We start from the raw sequence: 18694 nt of genomic DNA, 5'->3' as shown, positions 1-18694 counted from the left end.
TCCTTATCAATATTATAAAAGTGAGTTTGTTACGCTTTCACGTCTTAACTACTCAACAGATCATGATATTTTGCATACACATTTTTACCGGAATATCCATTAAAAAATCAGCGGTATTCTCTCCGTCTGTTCTCGAGGTGCCACGGGATCGCTTGCGCATGTTACGGCGACGCCCCGACGGTCGGCCCGCATATGCGTGTCCTCATTCCGTCTTCACACCTAGCCCCGACGGCTATTATAATGTGAGGCACCGTGTTCAGTGGCGCACCACCCTCGTAGCAGGAGGGTGATACCTCCCGCCGCGCTCTCCCGTGCAGGTACTTACCGAAAAGGTGTCCATGTAAGCACCTGCGTCAGCCTATATGTAAGTATGTCGCTTTTTCTTGCTACCCAGCGACGAAAATGAAGCGGATCGCCTCCACTGTCGCCAGGCCTCCTGATGAAGACCTCAGGTCCTCCTCCCATCTGCGGATCAGCACTCGATGGGCCAGAGCCCAGATTCACCCCACCTCCGCGGATCCTGCACGGTCGCCGCCGTCCACGACACCGTGCGGTAACCACGTATCGCAATCACCGCTATGACCCTCTGCTGTCTCCGCGAAAAGGTCTTGTCTGAGCGGTGAAAGCATCCACCCATATGGGTGCACCATACAGCATGGAGCGCACCACACCGACTTGCTGGCCCTTCCACGTTGGGTAGGAGGCGGCCCAAGGCAGCAGCAGCATTGATAAGCTTCGGGCCCAGTTGGACAAAGTGCTGCCCGAAGCTCCATCTTCCGCCCAAGATTAGGTCCAGATACCTCATCTGGGCCTTTACTTTTATCACCGTCCCAGGACGGCGGTACATGCCCCATCGAGGGAGGATTGTTGATCGAAGGTAGTGACAATACGCGATCTTCAACGAGCGACAAGGGTTAGTAAACTAGCTATGAATTAAATTTTATTTTTCTTTAATAAAATAAAGGAGCAAAAGTGGTCCAAATATCCACCACTGACGAGACTTATGTGTTGACTTATAGTCCATTAAACAGAGAGTAACATTTATTACGAGCCAAAAAAAAGCTTACCGTAAAACGTTTTGACTATATGAAAAATAATAAGTTTTTGTTTTACAATTTATTTAAATCTATTTTAATTGGCGCAGCTGGCTACTCTTAATGCTGCGCTAATGATAATTTATTGATAACCCCGCGAAAATTAACACAATTTTTACCCCTTTCGCACTTAGCAAATAATGCGCTAGAACATTAACGCAATCGGCCTTTACCTGAGTACCTAGAGTAGTACTAGGTACCCTGGTTTCTGGTACTACTTGAAACACGCGTTGCGTTTTCTTTCTTCCGGGGATTTGATGAAAATCTATTTCAGCGAAAACCTAACAATCGACACCAAGCGGTATGAATAACGTGCTGAGTTTAGTTCAAAATGTGCGATAGACAGAATTACATTAACGATATTTTTCGAATAAAATTGTTAAAAATACATGTCTTTTCATTCAGTTATTACTTTTTACCGACTGCAAATTTTTTGTTGCAGTCTGGTTATGCCTCAGTATGTAGTAGACTATTTTATTACATAGGTCTCGTTAGTGGTGGACATTTGGACCCAGGTCCATACATATTTGGTCATTCTTCTAAGTAATTTTTTTTATAGTAATTCATCAATGAGTAATAAAAAAAGAGTAAGTTGATAGATCTTTATTATTAACATTTTAAATCGTACAGATTCTACTAACAAATTGTCACTTTATCGCAATCGAATCGAAGCGTCAACAATGTCGTTATTTAATTCTAGACGATAATTGGTATGAAGAATTGGCCCCCTTAATTACGGTCGTGTATGATAGATTTACAACAAAAAGAGGATAAGCTAAAATAAAAAAACATTTTAATACATTTTATTTTTAATTCGAAATAAGACTCTCCGACACTGAAAATACTCTTATTATATGAACGAAAAAAAAATATGTAATTACACATACACGTAGTATTACCGAAAGGCATACATTTATTCTGTAAAAATACTAATTTAAGTTAATGTGCACTTTAAGGAAACTTTAGTAATTAGTTTTAATCAAAATCAATATATTCCTTAAAACCATCAATCACCATACGGAAATCAGTCGATTAACAAAGAAATTGATGAAACATAAAGCTACCATTGAAATACTTATTTGATAGAACTAATTAAAATTTATAGGCATTTTTAGAGATATCTACATAATATATGTATATTATTATAAACAATGAACACTTAAAAATAACCTATCGTTATCAAGCTATAATATCCCTTTGTAAGGACTTTGGAATCAGAAAGGTACATAGATATTTTAAAACTACAGGCACTAAACTATTATGTATAATAAAATAATTAAGATTCGTACAGTTATTTCGAACTTACATTAAACATATAATTTCAGATTGAGCATTAAAATAAATTGACTTACACAATAATAATCCTTAATATACTTAAGTATTTGACTATGTATACAATACAAATAAAAAAATAATTATCAAAAATCGTTTATAAGCCTGCATTGCAAGTTATGCATATGATGCAAAATTAAGTGAAGTATATGTGTATGTATACAATTGATACACATCTAAAAATGTATAATTTGATTAATAATAATATAGCTTATCCTAAATCTTATTCTATTAATAATTATTTCATAAACACGTGATCTGTCAACATAGTCCATAAAAGAAAAGTAAAACTCACACAGTGAAATAAATAAAAATCTGCCCTTCGGACAATAAATGGCACAAGTATAAACTAACTAAATCCTCTTTTTAATGAAGTGATGTCCTTGTATTTCAATTTAACCTATTTATCTGACTAACGCGCAAAGCAATAAAATTGTGCGACATAGTAGAGAAAAATATAAAAAATATAATTTGTAAAAAACAAAGAAAATTAAATACCTTGATAACAATTAAAAAATATCTTGAATTAATTCCTGATGTCAATGCTTTCGAAAGGAAAACTATTACTATATACAATAAAAAAAAACAAACAATAAAAATCATATTGTCCCAACCAAGAAAACACAACTGTCTCTCAGTCTTCTTTCCAACGTCTAAACTAAACAAGTGTTACCTGTGTGTAGGTCAACTTAACCTCGGTCGATTTCATTATAAGTTCATTTTTATTTGATAAATTTTGTTGATGACGAATGACGCTTATAATATTAAGGTTAAAATAATGTTTTTTTTCAAGCTTTAATGGAGTTGCCCTCTATAGATAAATACCATTGGCGAGCCGGCACGAAAACTACCGTAAGTTATACAATAAAGTTTAAATAAATTGTAAAGTCACATATCTCAATACGAACATTTAACATGATTTAGGCGTGGTCCAATATCATTTGATAAAGTTTATTCGGAATAGGAATGTTGCTAGCCGAATGATTTCATTTTGTAATTATGAAGAAAAGTCTACTTTTGATATTTTGTACAATAAATTTATAATTTTGGTCCTCTATTCCTTTTCTTACCGTATCTCTTATTTATGAAAACTTTTAGTTTGTGAAAAGTTTAACTTTCCTAAAAATGAAACTTACTAGTAGCAAGTATAATTTTAATAAAAATATTTTTATCTACTCTAATAATGTAAGTATATTTTTATTATAGTATTCCGAAACTAATATAATTAATTTTTTAATCAAATCACACCTGAATTGACCGAATATAGTTAGTTACACATTACTACATTTCTTAGGATAATAACCAAGTAAGGTATAACAAAATTATATCTAAAGTATGACAAAGTGTAGCGTGCATCAGAATGACTGTACAAAGTGACATCAGCTTTAAAATACTAAACCAACATTTAGTAACTTTGTTTACAAACATATAAAGTAGAGCATTCACAGCATCTTTTAACAAAAATACTCGTAACGTAATTATTTATTATATAATTTCAATTAGAAGAGCTATTTCTCAAACCTATATAATCACCATTTTTTCTTTTTGAAGAGTTAAAACTTTAATTTATTTTAAACCTTTAACTTATTGAGTATAGTAGGCGGTTTAAACGATCTCAACTTTAACAGATGGATTAGTGCCATTTCTGTTGGACCAATTCCTAAACTAAAATTAATATAAAATATATAGATTACTATATTATAATACGAAAGACGGAACTTATGTCATTATTAATTTGTAATAATGTTAATATTACGAAATTTAAAGAACAAAAGAATATTAATATAACTATCATTTTCAGATAATTTTAAGACCAGTACGAAGGCGTTCTAAGGTCTTTTCATATTTTATAATCTATTTACTGTGGGTGTGTTTATAAAATTAATATTTTTTTTTTATAAACGCGAGATATGTTATTCAATCAATTCTTCATATGACACTATTACGCATTTCGATCTATTTACACTGTTATACATGTATCATTGAAAAATAAACGAAATTTAATCATTTAAACTTGCCAATAACTAACTTGTTATTTTAGTAGGCTTTTCTAAATTTAAATTAATTTTAAGACTAGTTTAATTTAGTTCTTGTCAGCAAAATAGGTTCAAAACTTAAAACACATGGATGACCTTATTCTTCTTGTTGTTGTCGTTGTTGTTGAAGTGGTAAAGTTAACCTTTGTATGACTGATGAGATCAAAGCTTTTAATTCGGTGGTTTTGATGAAATATTCCATTTCAAACTCTTCAGTCTCACGCCTTTCAATTTTTTTATCCTTGCTGTCGAGGACTTGCAAAGCGTGACGTAGGCAGACCGAGCTTTTTTTGCGAAAAACACCTCTCACCTGAAAAATATTTTAAACATTAATAATATCATTAAAATACAGAGTTTTACAAAAACGCGAAAAGTAATATTCGTCGCATTTTTCTGTGAATCAATATTATAAATTACAATAAGGAAAGTATAATAAATGGAACCTCACCCGGGATAGATATAGTGTTGTGCGACATACTTCGCATTCATTATCATTTGCATTCCAGGCACCCGGTGTATTTTGTCGTTCGGGTTGAAGCGGGCGAGCCTTAAAAAATATTTAACAATAATTATATGTATATATATATAAAGTGATACTACTTACTTTAATGTTTGATTAGTAAATATCAATCAAGTCAAAGTAACCCCTAGTGTCCTCTTTATTTTAGAGTTCAAACATGTATTGCAATAAAGTATACATAATAAAAACGACGTTCTGAACGTTGTGATGAAGGCAATGTTACCTAAAGAAACTTCACTTTGTTGTCTGGTAGTCATACACGTTTTGAAGGAAATTATTGAGGATATACATAATTATCAACTCCACATAAAGTGGAGGGGATTTTGGGGCTTGACTGTTTTGGGCCCGCTGGAATACCAACTAAAAATCCAGAGGTAGCCACTTACAGATCGCTTACGCATGCTATCGTGACGCCCTATGCGGGCCTCAAATATTTAAGGTGTTCCTGGTGTACACGGAACCCCCCTAGACCCAGCGACGACTACGGCGGGGGAGCGGATAAGCAGAGGCCCTAATCACTCTTCCGCTCCGCGGCCTCCTTCTGTGACATGTCAATTTTGCAGAAGGAGACCGATCGAGGAGCCGTTGACCAAGGAGATCTCCGATCAGCACCTCTCGCTACCAAGCATGGTGTTTAACATGTTTGGCAGCAAGAGATCTCCGCCGACTGAGGGCACTAAGGAATGGCGAAGGTTGTAGCATTGTTGTTGTGTGTTGTTGTCGTCTAGCATAGCTTACCCTTTACATAAATAGACAACAAAAACGGCAGAAAATGATTTCAATTACCCTGGCATAAAAGCGCATTTAAACATACTAACTTGAGCTTTACAATATTAGCACATGTGTATTGTATGGATGTGTAATTATTTACCCTAAGTCCGTGCTTTTCAAGCTGACGTCGATTCTCGAGCTCCTCGGTGAGAATAGCGGAGAAGTTTTCATGCACCAGTTGCAGCATTGTGAGTGAGGCGTCCTTGTCGCGAGCTAAAGCGATCAGCAGTTGTTCCAGCGAGAACATAGTGGGTTCACAACTTTCACGCAACTCCTACGACAAACATTTTAAGAAACACAATATTTAGAATGTATACATTAAACAACTAATTATTATTAGTACGTAAAATTATATAATATTTATATAATATGGCAACATATTCGGTAAACTATTATGTAATTTTACCCCGTTATATAATAGAACGCTTCTATTGCCGTATTTGATTCTTGAATAATAAGAGATTTATTTTATAGTCATATCTTAGGCTGTGTGTATATTTTATATTAGTGAGTAGTAATACCGATAATGAAATTGATGTAGCCGAGTTTTTTTATATAGATGTGCAGTGAGCTATATAGCGATTTTAATTTTTTTTTTTTTTTAAATTAACATTAATGTATATTTATACATACATATAAATTAAACCTAAGTATTTTTGCGGCTCAGATCTAGAGAGTATATCATTGTTTATTATAGTTGTGAGTGGTCGGATATTTTTTTGTTTTACGCACTGAATATCATATTCGTTGTTTTATTTGTTAGTTAACAAGTTATATTTATTTTAGATGTTGTTGAGCAGTTTCCATTTCTTTTATAATTCGGCAAAAATAAAATAAAAAAACACCTATTATCTCTTGAATAAAATATTAAAATGCTCATAAAACTTACTTGAAAAACATGGTTAACAGTTTTAACCCAATAACTGGTCGCGAAATAAACACTCTCCGAGACAGTAAAGCCTGTACAGATGGAGCTCGAATATGCTTTCGGGAGCACCACGATATATTCTCCCGGTTTTTGAACTACACGTGCCATCGAGACTTTCCGCTCCAGCAAAAGGGGTGGAGGGATCATTGTTATATCTGATGGGAGCCATATTGATTTGTTCTGACAAGCAGTCGGACAAAGGTTTTCCACCGCGCGCCGAAATCTGGTACTCTCCGTATCCGGTATACCATACCTAAAACATAATACTTTCGTATGATCAAACTGTAAATGATAATATTTATGTAAAAGTTAATAATATTTGGAACCTCATTTGCCATTTTTCTACTTGACGTAAAAAAACATAATATACCAGGAATAAATAATAAAAGACTTCTATACAATATATAAAAATATATCCCTATTATTAATGAACAACTGTGTGACTTCGATGTGAACTTTAAATAAAAAAGGCTTAGCCAAAACAGACAAACAAAAAATTACGTTCAAAAATATTAATTGTAACAACAGACAATAAACTTAAGGATTCGCAAATTGGCTAAGAATTATAAAAAAATATACATTCGCTTGCGACATATTCACCATATCTTTGGAGGTCCCATATGCATGTACTCCATCCAAGGCAGACCATGGGGGTCTCGATGCCAGCAACTTGTTGAGTAAATCATGCCGAACTGAAGGGTGGGAAGTGTAACTCCTAGTACGGGACCGAGCAAACGGAGAACATTGTCATGATGCTGACTCATCATCTAAACAAAAACACTTGCCAATATAATAAATATATAAACCATTAAAATGATTTATTCTTAAAAATATTCCTACCTTTAAATTCCATGGATGTTTGCCGTAAGGCTCATTTTTATTATTGGTAAATCCATGGCCATCTGTTCCAGTGTCAATCGACGCAGTATTGACGCACACGTGCTCATTGCCGAGAAGCACAAGCTTCCAGTATTGCGACTCGATATCGGCGGTCTTTTTTTTCGATGGGAAGAATATTTTGACTGCGGTCTTGGCTATCTGAAGTGACACAAGTTAATGAGTTTTGATAGCTCTTTGAATTTGTAAAAAAGGGGATACTGTATTATTTTATCATGCCTGCGTCTAATGCTGAAAATCAGATCCTGGCTCTGATATTCATGGTAATCCATTCATTTTTAAATTTATTTTATATGCTTTCACTTTTTCCAAAATATTTACCTTTCTAAAGTTAACTAGATTCATAAGTCGACCACGAATAACACACTCTTCCGCGTCATTGAGCGTTGCAGTTATTTGTTGGGTTTCTTCATTATCGTCTTCATCTGACGATTCAGACTCCCCTAACAATCTCTTTTGGCGATGTAGTGGATTTCGCGCTCGTTGTAACAATTTGTCATTTCGTTTTGACCATCTCTTATCCATTTTCTCCGCAAGTTCTTGACGTTCCTCTGGGATTTAGACATTTTATATTTTTGTTATCGAAAGAGTAAAAACAAAATAAATTAGGAAGATTTACGATTTTATCTCAATTAAGCAGTTATTTCAAAGTAGCTATTATATTACTTTATTAGAAATTAATGAAAACAACATAAGTTTATACGATAAATTTCTGTCGTAGTAGTTATTTTAAGGGAGATAGACAAAATAGCAATAGAAACTATGTTCTTTTTATATATTTTCTTTTATCAATCTCCTCTTTTTTATTATATTTAATAATATATCAATATAAAAAATCCCACAACAGAGTATTAAAACAACACAGATAAAAAAATTTTTAAACAAAAGTTAATTTGTGATCCAATTAGAATACAAAGATTCCACATATAACGAAGTTTCTGTTTCCCAAGTTCTAGCTCAAGTTATTTTCCAATGGTTTACTGTCATACTATGTCGCTAAAACTTACTTTGAGTGAGAGCGTCGTACGGTAACAAATATTTTACATATATTTGATCTAGTTTTTTTGCCGAAGCGTTTATATTTGGATATCTGAGTTCCTCCGCTAATCTCCCCCACTTCCTCGTATCTAAATATGTGCGGCTTTTTAATTTCGCCTTGAGCCCGCCTTGTCGTTGTAAAAATTGAAACAGCTTCGGTAAATTAACTTCTAAGCCTTCCATCTAAAAATAATTTATATATTGTTACTACAATAATGTACACAATTACTTAAATCGATCAAAAATAAAAAGTATTACGTTTCATTGAAAATAATAACAACATTTTGACACTTACTAAGGGCGCATGAATAAACGGTATATTTTGTGATTGCAAAAATGAGCGCAAGGCACATATTTCACGTGTTACCGGACCCCATCGACTGTATAATCTTCCAATATATTGATTCGTTGCAGTGAAACGAATTGAATCATCGAGCTTACACTCCGGCTTAAACCCCGGAGGTGCAACAATTTTGCATATACCGAATTTAGCGGCTTCTGGCATCACTTTTTGTAAATACGCTATTGGGTCCTGAAAATATAATGTATTTTTGTCAAATATTACTAACCACGTTAAAAAAATGTATGAAATGCTAATATTCTTACTTTAAATTCTTCTTCTGTCGGTTTAAATACAGGTGCCTCTAAAATTTTTGCCCGATCTGAGGTTTGAGTAGTATTCATATTTTTCTTTTGTCTAGTTGTACGTGTTGTTTTATTTTTCGGTGTAGTGTTTGAAGTAGTTTTTCTCTGGCTCCTTCGATTTTGAACAGGAGTAGGAGTAGGAGTAGGCGTAGGAGTAGGCGTAGGTGTAGGAGTGCGAGTAGGAGAAGGCGAATCATATTGTTCATACAAGGTAGAAGGACCTGCAACCGCGCCGTCGTCCACTTCATTGGCCGTTGCTTGAAGAGAATGATATTGGTGCGTCGAATATTCTGTACAGTTTTCTTGTATACTATCTGTATCTGCAGTGTATAGACAAATCATTTTAATGAATTGGGGTACTAGAGGTTGATGGATATTAAGGCGGAAGGGAGGTAAACAAAGTTATGATCCGCTTTATTACACACATAAAACGTGTAACTTAATAAGAGGAAGATCTAAACATTCCAAATCAAACATTGCGTCTTGCTTAAGTAACTAATGGACGTCGCTTGTCTATATTATCATTAACAATCGATCATTGACAAACACTACTTTTATATCTCGGAGTCTTGTATTTGAAATGTCTTGAGGATTTATAAATTTTCCTTACCGTTATTAGGAATTGCAATTGCAGCTTCCGACTTACTCATCCAGTTTTTGATTCCTTTACTACTATAAAGCGAAAAAGCGTTTGCTGGAGCCTCATTCTCATCTGCAAAATGATAATCAATCACTACGGGTGAGTTCATTATTTAAAAATTTATTACCAATATAAATAATAACTACATTATCCTTTATGCAACTAATCTATTGAATTCGCAATAATGGAAACTTTGACAAAGTTTACACAAAACTTTATTTCAAATAATATGTTTTTCGTTGCTTCGTTCGGTCCATTTATTTTGAATACATTATTTACATATACCTGAATATATGTTATTTGTTAAAACACGAATACCACACGAGCATATTAATAATGCCGATGGCCTAGTGGTAAGAACGCGTGAATATTAACCTATGATCGTGGGTTCAAACCCGGGCAAGCACCACTGAATTTTCATGTGCTTAATTTGTGTTTATAATTCATCTCGTGCTTAACGGTGAAGGAAAACATCGTGAGGAAACCTGCATGTGTCTAATTTCATTGAAATTCTGCCACATGTGTATTCTACCAAACCGCATTGGAGCAGCGTGGTGGAATAAGTCCAAACCTTCTCCTCAAAAGGGAGAGGAGGCCTTATGGCTAATACACAGACTGTTACTGTTTTTTACTGTATATTAATAATAACGCTTGTCACTAAGCTACTTGTTCTATGACATTTAATAATTCATAATTTTTTTCTTTCATACAAAATTGAGTTTTCTTCTTCTTTGTATTATAAAAGATCAAGGTAATTTTATGCTAAGTATCATTGATAAATAAAATGTCATTCTTATCAATATTATGTAAGTTGCAAATTACTATTGAGAATCACAACGCGCGGGAGGTGTGACTGCTCACTACTAAATAGAGATGTCAAAAGTGACAGAGAAAACCATCTGAAACAGCTTGTGAATGTCCCACTGCTAGGCTAAAGACCTCCTCTCCTCATTTTGAGAAGGTTTGGAGCTTATTCCACCACGCTGCTCCAATGCGGGTTGGTGCGGCGGGAGAAAACCATAAAAGCTTCAAATCACTTCTATAATTATTTTGCATCTTTATAATGACAGACCCGGACCCCGCGCGGAATAACTTTTATTAAGTAAAGGCATCGAATAAGCTCCTCAAAAAGCGTTAAATATATTTATTCATGTGTGCTATCATACTTGGTAAAAGTTAGACATTTAGAAAGAACGAAGTCAAACAAATGAACCACTAACAATCATCAAAACCGCCGATAAAATTGCAACGTATATAACGGTTCAATAAAATAAATGTAAAGACTTACATGCACCACTCCTCGAGTAAGACTCATCCAGATCAGAATATTTAGGTATATCTGAAAAACATCAAAATAATATAAATTAAGTAAATCTTGTAAAATGAACCACTTTATAAAATATGAAATAATCTTTTCATTCCAGACAATCAACGAAATTGACTATTGGCGTGGTAACGCCTTTGTGATACACATTTATACCAAATAAAATCCAGGTGACGAAAAATATTCGACGAATATAAATAGCACACGCTAGTCGAGTCCATCCGCGATCATCGTTGTTAGCTCGCCCGATGCCACAACGACATTGAGACGGGTACAGGCGGCGGCGAGATGGATTGTAAAAATTACTTATTAAAATTTTACTATGTTAATTCCTTTATTTAGAAAATTGTTGACAACATAGAAACTACATTGTCCATACAAACTATTAAATTCGCAGTGCTGGTTGCAATATATTTAAGATATACTATTTTTTCAACTTAATTACTTGCAACCAAAGAAATAATTTATTAAGAGAAGAAATAAAAAAAAATATATATTATATTCATAATATATATATATTAACAATACAATTATCGATGACCCCTCCCTTTCACTATTTAAATCGCAATGCTGCACATCATAAATTAATATTTAATATTCGGTACATTTGTATTTACACTTATAAAAAATATATATTTAGAGTATTAATGTTATTATCTATAATAATTTGTATATTATATATTTATAGTCTTACCCAAAATCTCATGGAGTGGTTGAGGTACCGTCTCCAACTGAGATGTATCAGCTGAAAGTAATCAAAAAAATGTTATTGACATCCAAAAGAATGTGAAATTTGAAATTTTGTCCCGGTAAATGGGCTAAAAAACTTCAACTGTCACTGCACTAGCTGTAGTTATGCGTCAAGTGTTAGGTATTTAATATGTAAGAATGATAAAATTCACATTGTTTATTTATTTGAAGTACTTAAAGTTAACATCCTTACTAATATTATAAATGCGAAAGTGAGTTAGTTTGTTTGTTTTGTTTATCTAACCTGGCCTAACTGTCAACCTTACCTGCACGCGCGCCTCTGCGCGGTTCTTGCCGTTGTACTTCCTGCTAGACAACAGACTAAGCACTAGCGACCGACCAATAGCTGGTGTAACCGAAACTCTTGATCAAAAAACCAGATGGGTGAGGTTTCAGCAGCCTTGCGGTGAAAATAACCTCAAAAAAGTCTGTTGCAGAAGGCAGGCAGAGTCCAAGACTCGGAGTGCGCTCCGGACATCGGAAACCCACAATAAAACCTGCGGTACCCTTTTCGTTTTAAAGGAGCGTCACGGGATCGCTTGCGCATGCCGTAGGTCGGTAAGTACCTGCGTCAACTTGAATGAGAGCATGCCTCGATACCACTACTACTGTTGCCAGGTCCACCATGGAGGACCCCAGATCCTCTTCTCATCGGGCGATCAGGGTTTGCTGGGCTAGAGCCCTTATATCCCCGACCTCCGCAGACCCTGGACGGGATGGTCACCGCGGTCTCTCGGCTCGGCCTGGAAGCAGTACACCTCAGCGAGAACCTCTGCCTAGAGTTCCCAAGGCGGATGACCCGCGAGGAGTAGCGCCATTGCCCAAGACACCGTACGGTACCCTCTAATCGCCCTCACCGCTATGAGAGGTCGCAAGAGTCCTGTAGAGTTGAGTTCCTGTTTGAGCGGTGAGCGCGTCGATCCATATCGGGACACACTACACCGGCATTGCGATCCAGGTTCTTCCACGGCGACGACGTTGAAGAGCTACAGGCCGAGTCGCCCGAAGTGCTGCCTGAAGCTCCATCGCCCGTCTAGGATCAGGACCAGATGAATCACGCACGTTGACCACCGTTCCGTGGACGGTGTTACAAGCAGGTCCCTCCGTGGGCCGTAATAAGAGAAGGGCCGCCGTTTTGGATATGGAGACCTTCAGGTCCAGCATTTCCATCTGGTCCACGGTGAAAATTGTTCCAATTGCGGCGAGGCTGGCCGCCTTCTGAAAGTCCCGCCCCGTCGCTGTGATGAGGATGTCGTCTGCGTAATACAGCACCCCCTTACCGGGAAGGACGGGAGCTCTCAGGAGCCAATCGAAACCGACGTTTCACAGGATTGGGCCGAGAACCGACGTAACCCTTGTGGAACGCCGGAGCCTACTCGACGCCGGACCAACTTCCCGTCGCCCACCGCCCAGACGACCTCCCAATCCTGAAGGTCAGTCTCCAACAGTCTCCTTAGATAGCTCGGTACCCCATGGTATCGGAGTGTCACCCTGATCGTCTCAAATGGGAGACTGTTAAAGGCGTTTGCAACGTTCACAGAATAAAGTCTTACTCAACCCATAAAAATGATTTTTTTTTAATTATATTTATTATTTTCTAGTAATTAGTTCCTAATAAAATATGTGGGAAAATAATAACGTCACAAAAAATTTAAATCTCATTACTGTAGAGAAACTAAATAATTACTAAATATTTTTTTAACTACATGCTTTTGAAAAGTAATTTTCGAGTAAAGACGAGGCCTTAAGATACAAAATCAGAACGAATTATTAATATATCCACAAACATTAATTATGTATGAAATTTAGGATAAGGTTCAATTGGTGGTAAGGCTTTGTGAAAGCCCACCTGGGGAGCTACCACCCATTTATCAAAAATTCTACCGCTTAAGAGCAATACTTAGTATTGTTGCGTTTTGGTTCGAAGGATGAGTGAGCCAGTGTGATTGCAGGCACAAGAGACATAACATCTTCGTTCCCAAGTTTGGCGGCGCATTGGAAATGTAAGGAATGGGTAATATTCTTTATATCGCCAATGTCTTTGGGGGGTGGTGACCATTTAAAATCAGGTGGCCCATTTGCACATCCGCCTACCCATAACCTATAACTTAAAAATGTCGACTACAACGTATCTCGATTTCAAGATATACATGATTAAAAATTACGTTAATATGTACAATAGTAGGTTTATTTTTCTTCTCTAAAAACGCAAAAACCTCATCAAGATGATGTAGCTGTAGTGCGATCTAGCTTTAAATTTCATCAAATCAATCAATTAGCTATTGCAAATATCTTCTCCTACGAACTTGTAGCATATTTTTTAAAACTGTAGTCACAAATAAAATTCCGAAACAGATTTTATCGCTGTTATAAAGTAAAATAAAAGTAATTTTATGCTGATACATAAATTTGAATTGTTAAATTTTACTGGTGGTAGGGCTTTCTGCAAGCTCGTCTGGGTAGGTACCACCCACTCATCAGATATTCTACCGCAAAACATGATATCGTTGTGTTCCGGTTTGAAGGGTGAGTGAGCCAGTGTAATTACAGGCACAAGGGACATAAGTTCTTAGTTCCCAAGGTTAGTGGCGCATTGGCTATAAGCGATGGTTGACATTTCTCACAATGCCAATGTCTAAGGGCGTTTGGTGACCACTTACCATCAGGTGGCCCATATGCTCGTCCACCTTCCTATTCTATAAAAAAAAAGCATTAAAATCGGCACACTCCTAAATACATGAAATCCTAACCGGGAACTACTAACGAATGTGACGTTTTATATATGCCAATAGTTCCTAGTGTGACTTAAAAGTATGGAGAGGTGCTTATTTTTCTTATTAAAATAAGAAATTTTATTAAATAGAAAGTAGTAATCCGTTTCCCTACTTGCAAGGATGCTAATATGCTAGATAACTGTTATATAAATTAAGTATAAAAGAGAGTAAAAATATTACCTAATTCGTTGACCAACGTTTGTAGATCCGTGGAATTGCGGTCTAAAAGCAATTGATATATATTACAAACGCATACAGGTGGGGAAGATATAATATTAAACAAGTATATATTTATTTGTAAGATATTAATAACCTCACAGGACCTTATTACTAATATAATAAGCAACAACTTTTGTTCTAAGCAAAGAAAGCGCTAATGGAAAAAACTACGAATAGCGAGCAAGGACCAGGCATGCAAAATTAAGTATTTCACGTTTTCACGTGGGCCTTCAGGCCGGGCCTCGGTAATAAACGGTGGCGGTTTCTACATCTACGGTATTTAATAAATTAATTATTACAATAATATAAATGGTTATATTTCATTTATGTTTTGTTAGTATAATGAGAACACGTGGCTGGTGTCAAGGCTATTATTATTTAAATCACTCGATTTAACATACATGTATGTTTAATGATATGATGATTTTTATCAAGCAAAAAAAATACTTTAAAGGTTCTTACATGTGTCGTCCAATGAAAAAGTTTCCACTATACGAGGTACAGTCGTTTCAGGGATTTCTGAAAAATATTATATTAAAATTGAGCAAGTCTTCGAAAAACCCTAAAAAACATCGTATATATCTGGGAGATATGTCATCATCGCTCTCTTACCGCTTTAATAACTACAAACACAAATGGATTAATACGACAAACATTTAAAAAAAATTACACACACATTGAAAAAAAGGAAAGATCTTTAATAGAATACATACATGTTTTAAATAAATATTTTGATTAAATGTATAATTGTAGAATTTTTATTTTTTTAACAAAAAACTAAAAAAAAAATCAAAATATCGTTAATTTTATGAAGCTTACGATGTCCTAGATGTGTGTTGAATGACTAGTCTACAAGGGCTTGCTACGCCCATGTTATATATGTGTTCTATTAAAATATGTGTGTCGTCCTTATACAATCGTTTGTAATAGTCACTTCGGCAAGAAAAGAGCAGCAACAATTTTACTCAAAGTAAAAATCTAACTGTTTCTGTCTCAGATATAATATGGCTGATGTATTCCTTAAAAGTAAGATTTTTTTATAACTGGTAACCCTTAAACTACGTGTACGCCCGTGTGTCAATGCCATTGAATTGTCAAAAGATCCTTCATACAATATATTAGAATTCAGTAAACAGATTTAAATAAAACCTTACCCATATTCTGAGGTGGTGATTTCGGCAAGTTTATGCAAGAAGCATTAGCATTAGCTGAAAACAATAAAAACATATTAGGGATATAATGAATCTATAAAATAAAGTTTAAAAGAGAAACGATTTCTTACAAAAAATAAATACAATGCAAAATTTTAATTATAATGTAACTGGAATTAACACACTGACACCTCTTTATGAAAGACTAGCACTTGTACAGACCGTATAGATATTAAATTAATTACTTTAACTTCTATATGGACGGTAAACATTGTCAAACGCTGCTTAGCGGCTTTTTGATTAAATACTGCTTTCACTCTCTGTCATTATTGATTTGGACATTTGAAATAAAAAGGCACAGCGTTGTTTAACTGATCACCAAGTAATATTACATGTTAGCGATCTGCGGGCAATAAGCCTGGCAGCATACATATCGTAGCTGTCACGGACATATATTGTTTCTCTGGTTTTATATATTGTGTTAAACCTACACCGGGTTCCTTTTTGTACTTGCGCAAATAAAAAATGTGCTAAAATTTATTGTGAATAAAATCTTAATTATTTCTTGTAACATTATTAATTATTAAAATCGAATTAAATAAAATCTTACTCATCGGAGACGTAGCTCTTGACTTATTCGTCGATTCCGAGACGTGAGAGGCACAATCTGAAAATAATCATTAAGTAGTATTGAATGTATTTAATCATTTACATGTATGTAAAATATGGTCATATGATTAAATTTGATTCTAAAAGAGAAAACAAACTCTTATAAAAATAAACAATAAAAAATTCGTTACAGATCATGTATTGTTCAATTTAACTATAATTTAATAAATTACGTAAAAAAACAACTCAACTCGGGTCGTTTCAAATAATAAAATGAATATCGTGCATCGGAAAGACTGTACAAAGTGACAGATCAGCTTTAAAAAAGGTGAGCCAGTGACAAAACGTTATACTACAAAAAGCCTTAATAAGCCCATAGAATTGCAATGATTTGTTAGTCGTTATTAAGTATACACTTGAAATAAATAAAAGATTAATGCTCTTACATGAACTAGTCGGTGAATAAGACCTGACTAAAGTGCATTTGTCCTGGTTTTCTGAAAATTATAGTCAAGTATTACTATTTAGCTAATCCCTGACCAAAGATGGCGATAGGAACATTCTTGAGTATGCATCAAATAATAATTGGGAGAACTACATATGCGAAATTGTTGTATTGCAAGATTATTCTTCTGAAACACGTCTTCGCAACTCACAGACAAACTTAAATTAAGATAACGCAGATTGTGAACGAAATCTCAATTAAAATTCATTAAATTTTTGTGAGACAAGAAACTATTATAGAAAGGCGTTATTCCAAATTTATTGAATATTTTTGTATGACATTTTTTCATATTTTTTAAATTGATTCCAAGAACTATTTTATTTTATTGACCCTCGTACAGCCCGACGTGTGAATGCGAAAGCGGTCGTAAGAACGTACAGCGTAAGAAATTACTCAAAGCCCAAGTTGAGGAAAAGCAGAGTGAACGTACGGTAACTACCTCTACCCAATCAATGCCGAGGATGCCAACCAAACATCTCTATTTCAAACCTCTCTCTCCTCTTGAGTCTAAATAAAGATTTTAAAAAAAATCTTAAATATCATAAATATCGAAATTGGTGCTTTAGTGTAGATCCTAGACCTAATAATAAATAAGTAAATTCATAATATATTTTTTTAAAGTTTTTATTCAAAACGGCCTACATGCATCTAAAAAATTAAAAAAAAAGCAATTTCTAAACTTAACATGCGGAGGCAGCCCCTGGACGTCTCTCGCTTGATTCAGAGTTTACCAACCTCTTTGTAATACTATATAATATATTATAAAAATAGGCATTAATAACATTTATATATTGATTTATCGTAAAGAAAAGATGATGTCATAGAACACGTAGCTGTGTAACCATTGCTGCCATAAAAAAGCTAGTCAAAAATATAACAAAAAAAAAAAAAAAATCTCGTTAACTGTTTTGTGTGCCTTACGACAATATCACTTTTAATAATGGTAAATAAAACTGGCAGTATCATTTTATTACTGTAGCTGCCACATTTTAAAACTTTTAGATTTATATTGATGGAATGATTTATATTTATGATGTGTTTGCTTGTATTTTTTTTATTTCACTTAGAATAATTGGAATCCTCTGGATCACTCTTAAATATGACATACACAATGATCACAACTGTAATTTTGAGATGAGGAGTTTTGAGTTTGACTCCTTCATCACTCATCGTTACGTTAAATACAAAAATATCTTTTCCGATATAAAATATTATAGTTGAGACAAGGATACGTATAATAATAATATATTTAATTATTTGCAGCGCGAACTGATCCATTATTAATAGTAGTTTATTTATAAAAACTAATAAGCTTGTTCATGAAAGTAAGTTGATATTAACGTGTTTTACATTGTAATTGCCGCGAAAACTAAACCAACTCGTCCTTAGTTTAAAATCGACTTAATATATTAAATCAAAATATAGACCAACGGAGGATCACATCAACCTTATGCATAACAA

The 18694-nt window shown here is 34.6% G+C and overlaps 1 protein-coding gene across 6 annotated transcripts in view; it reads right to left on the bottom strand.

The window, feature by feature from the left end:
• Nucleotides 1-2535: 2535 nt before the first annotated feature.
• The window catches only part of LOC126780711 (protein Jumonji), a 200730-nt gene continuing 184571 nt past the window's right edge, over nt 2536-18694 (bottom strand). For 3 of the 6 annotated variants that reach the window (XM_050505356.1, XM_050505357.1, XM_050505362.1), the window contains 18 exons: nt 17175-17225; nt 16730-16786; nt 16123-16176; nt 15431-15487; nt 14930-14971; nt 11920-11970; nt 11190-11240; nt 9872-9973; nt 9223-9581; nt 8912-9148; nt 8586-8799; nt 7900-8129; nt 7522-7719; nt 7282-7448; nt 6643-6934; nt 5854-6027; nt 4911-5009; nt 2536-4772 (listed from right to left, as the gene is read on the bottom strand). In XM_050505356.1, the coding sequence (XP_050361313.1) occupies nt 4560-4772; nt 4911-5009; nt 5854-6027; nt 6643-6934; nt 7282-7448; nt 7522-7719; nt 7900-8129; nt 8586-8799; nt 8912-9148; nt 9223-9581; nt 9872-9973; nt 11190-11240; nt 11920-11970; nt 14930-14971; nt 15431-15487; nt 16123-16176; nt 16730-16786; nt 17175-17225 (2648 nt within the window). In that variant the 3' untranslated portion in view covers nt 2536-4559. The remainder of the gene's footprint in view (nt 4773-4910; nt 5010-5853; nt 6028-6642; nt 6935-7281; nt 7449-7521; nt 7720-7899; nt 8130-8585; nt 8800-8911; nt 9149-9222; nt 9582-9871; nt 9974-11189; nt 11241-11919; nt 11971-14929; nt 14972-15430; nt 15488-16122; nt 16177-16729; nt 16787-17174; nt 17226-18694) is intronic. The other 3 variants (XM_050505358.1, XM_050505360.1, XM_050505361.1) reach the window with 2 other exon arrangements.

This window comes from Nymphalis io, chromosome Z (assembly GCF_905147045.1).
Source record: "Nymphalis io chromosome Z, ilAglIoxx1.1, whole genome shotgun sequence".
In the NCBI taxonomy this organism is placed as follows: Eukaryota; Metazoa; Arthropoda; class Insecta; order Lepidoptera; family Nymphalidae; genus Nymphalis; species Nymphalis io.
This window is presented reverse-complemented; position numbering and strand designations above follow the sequence as displayed.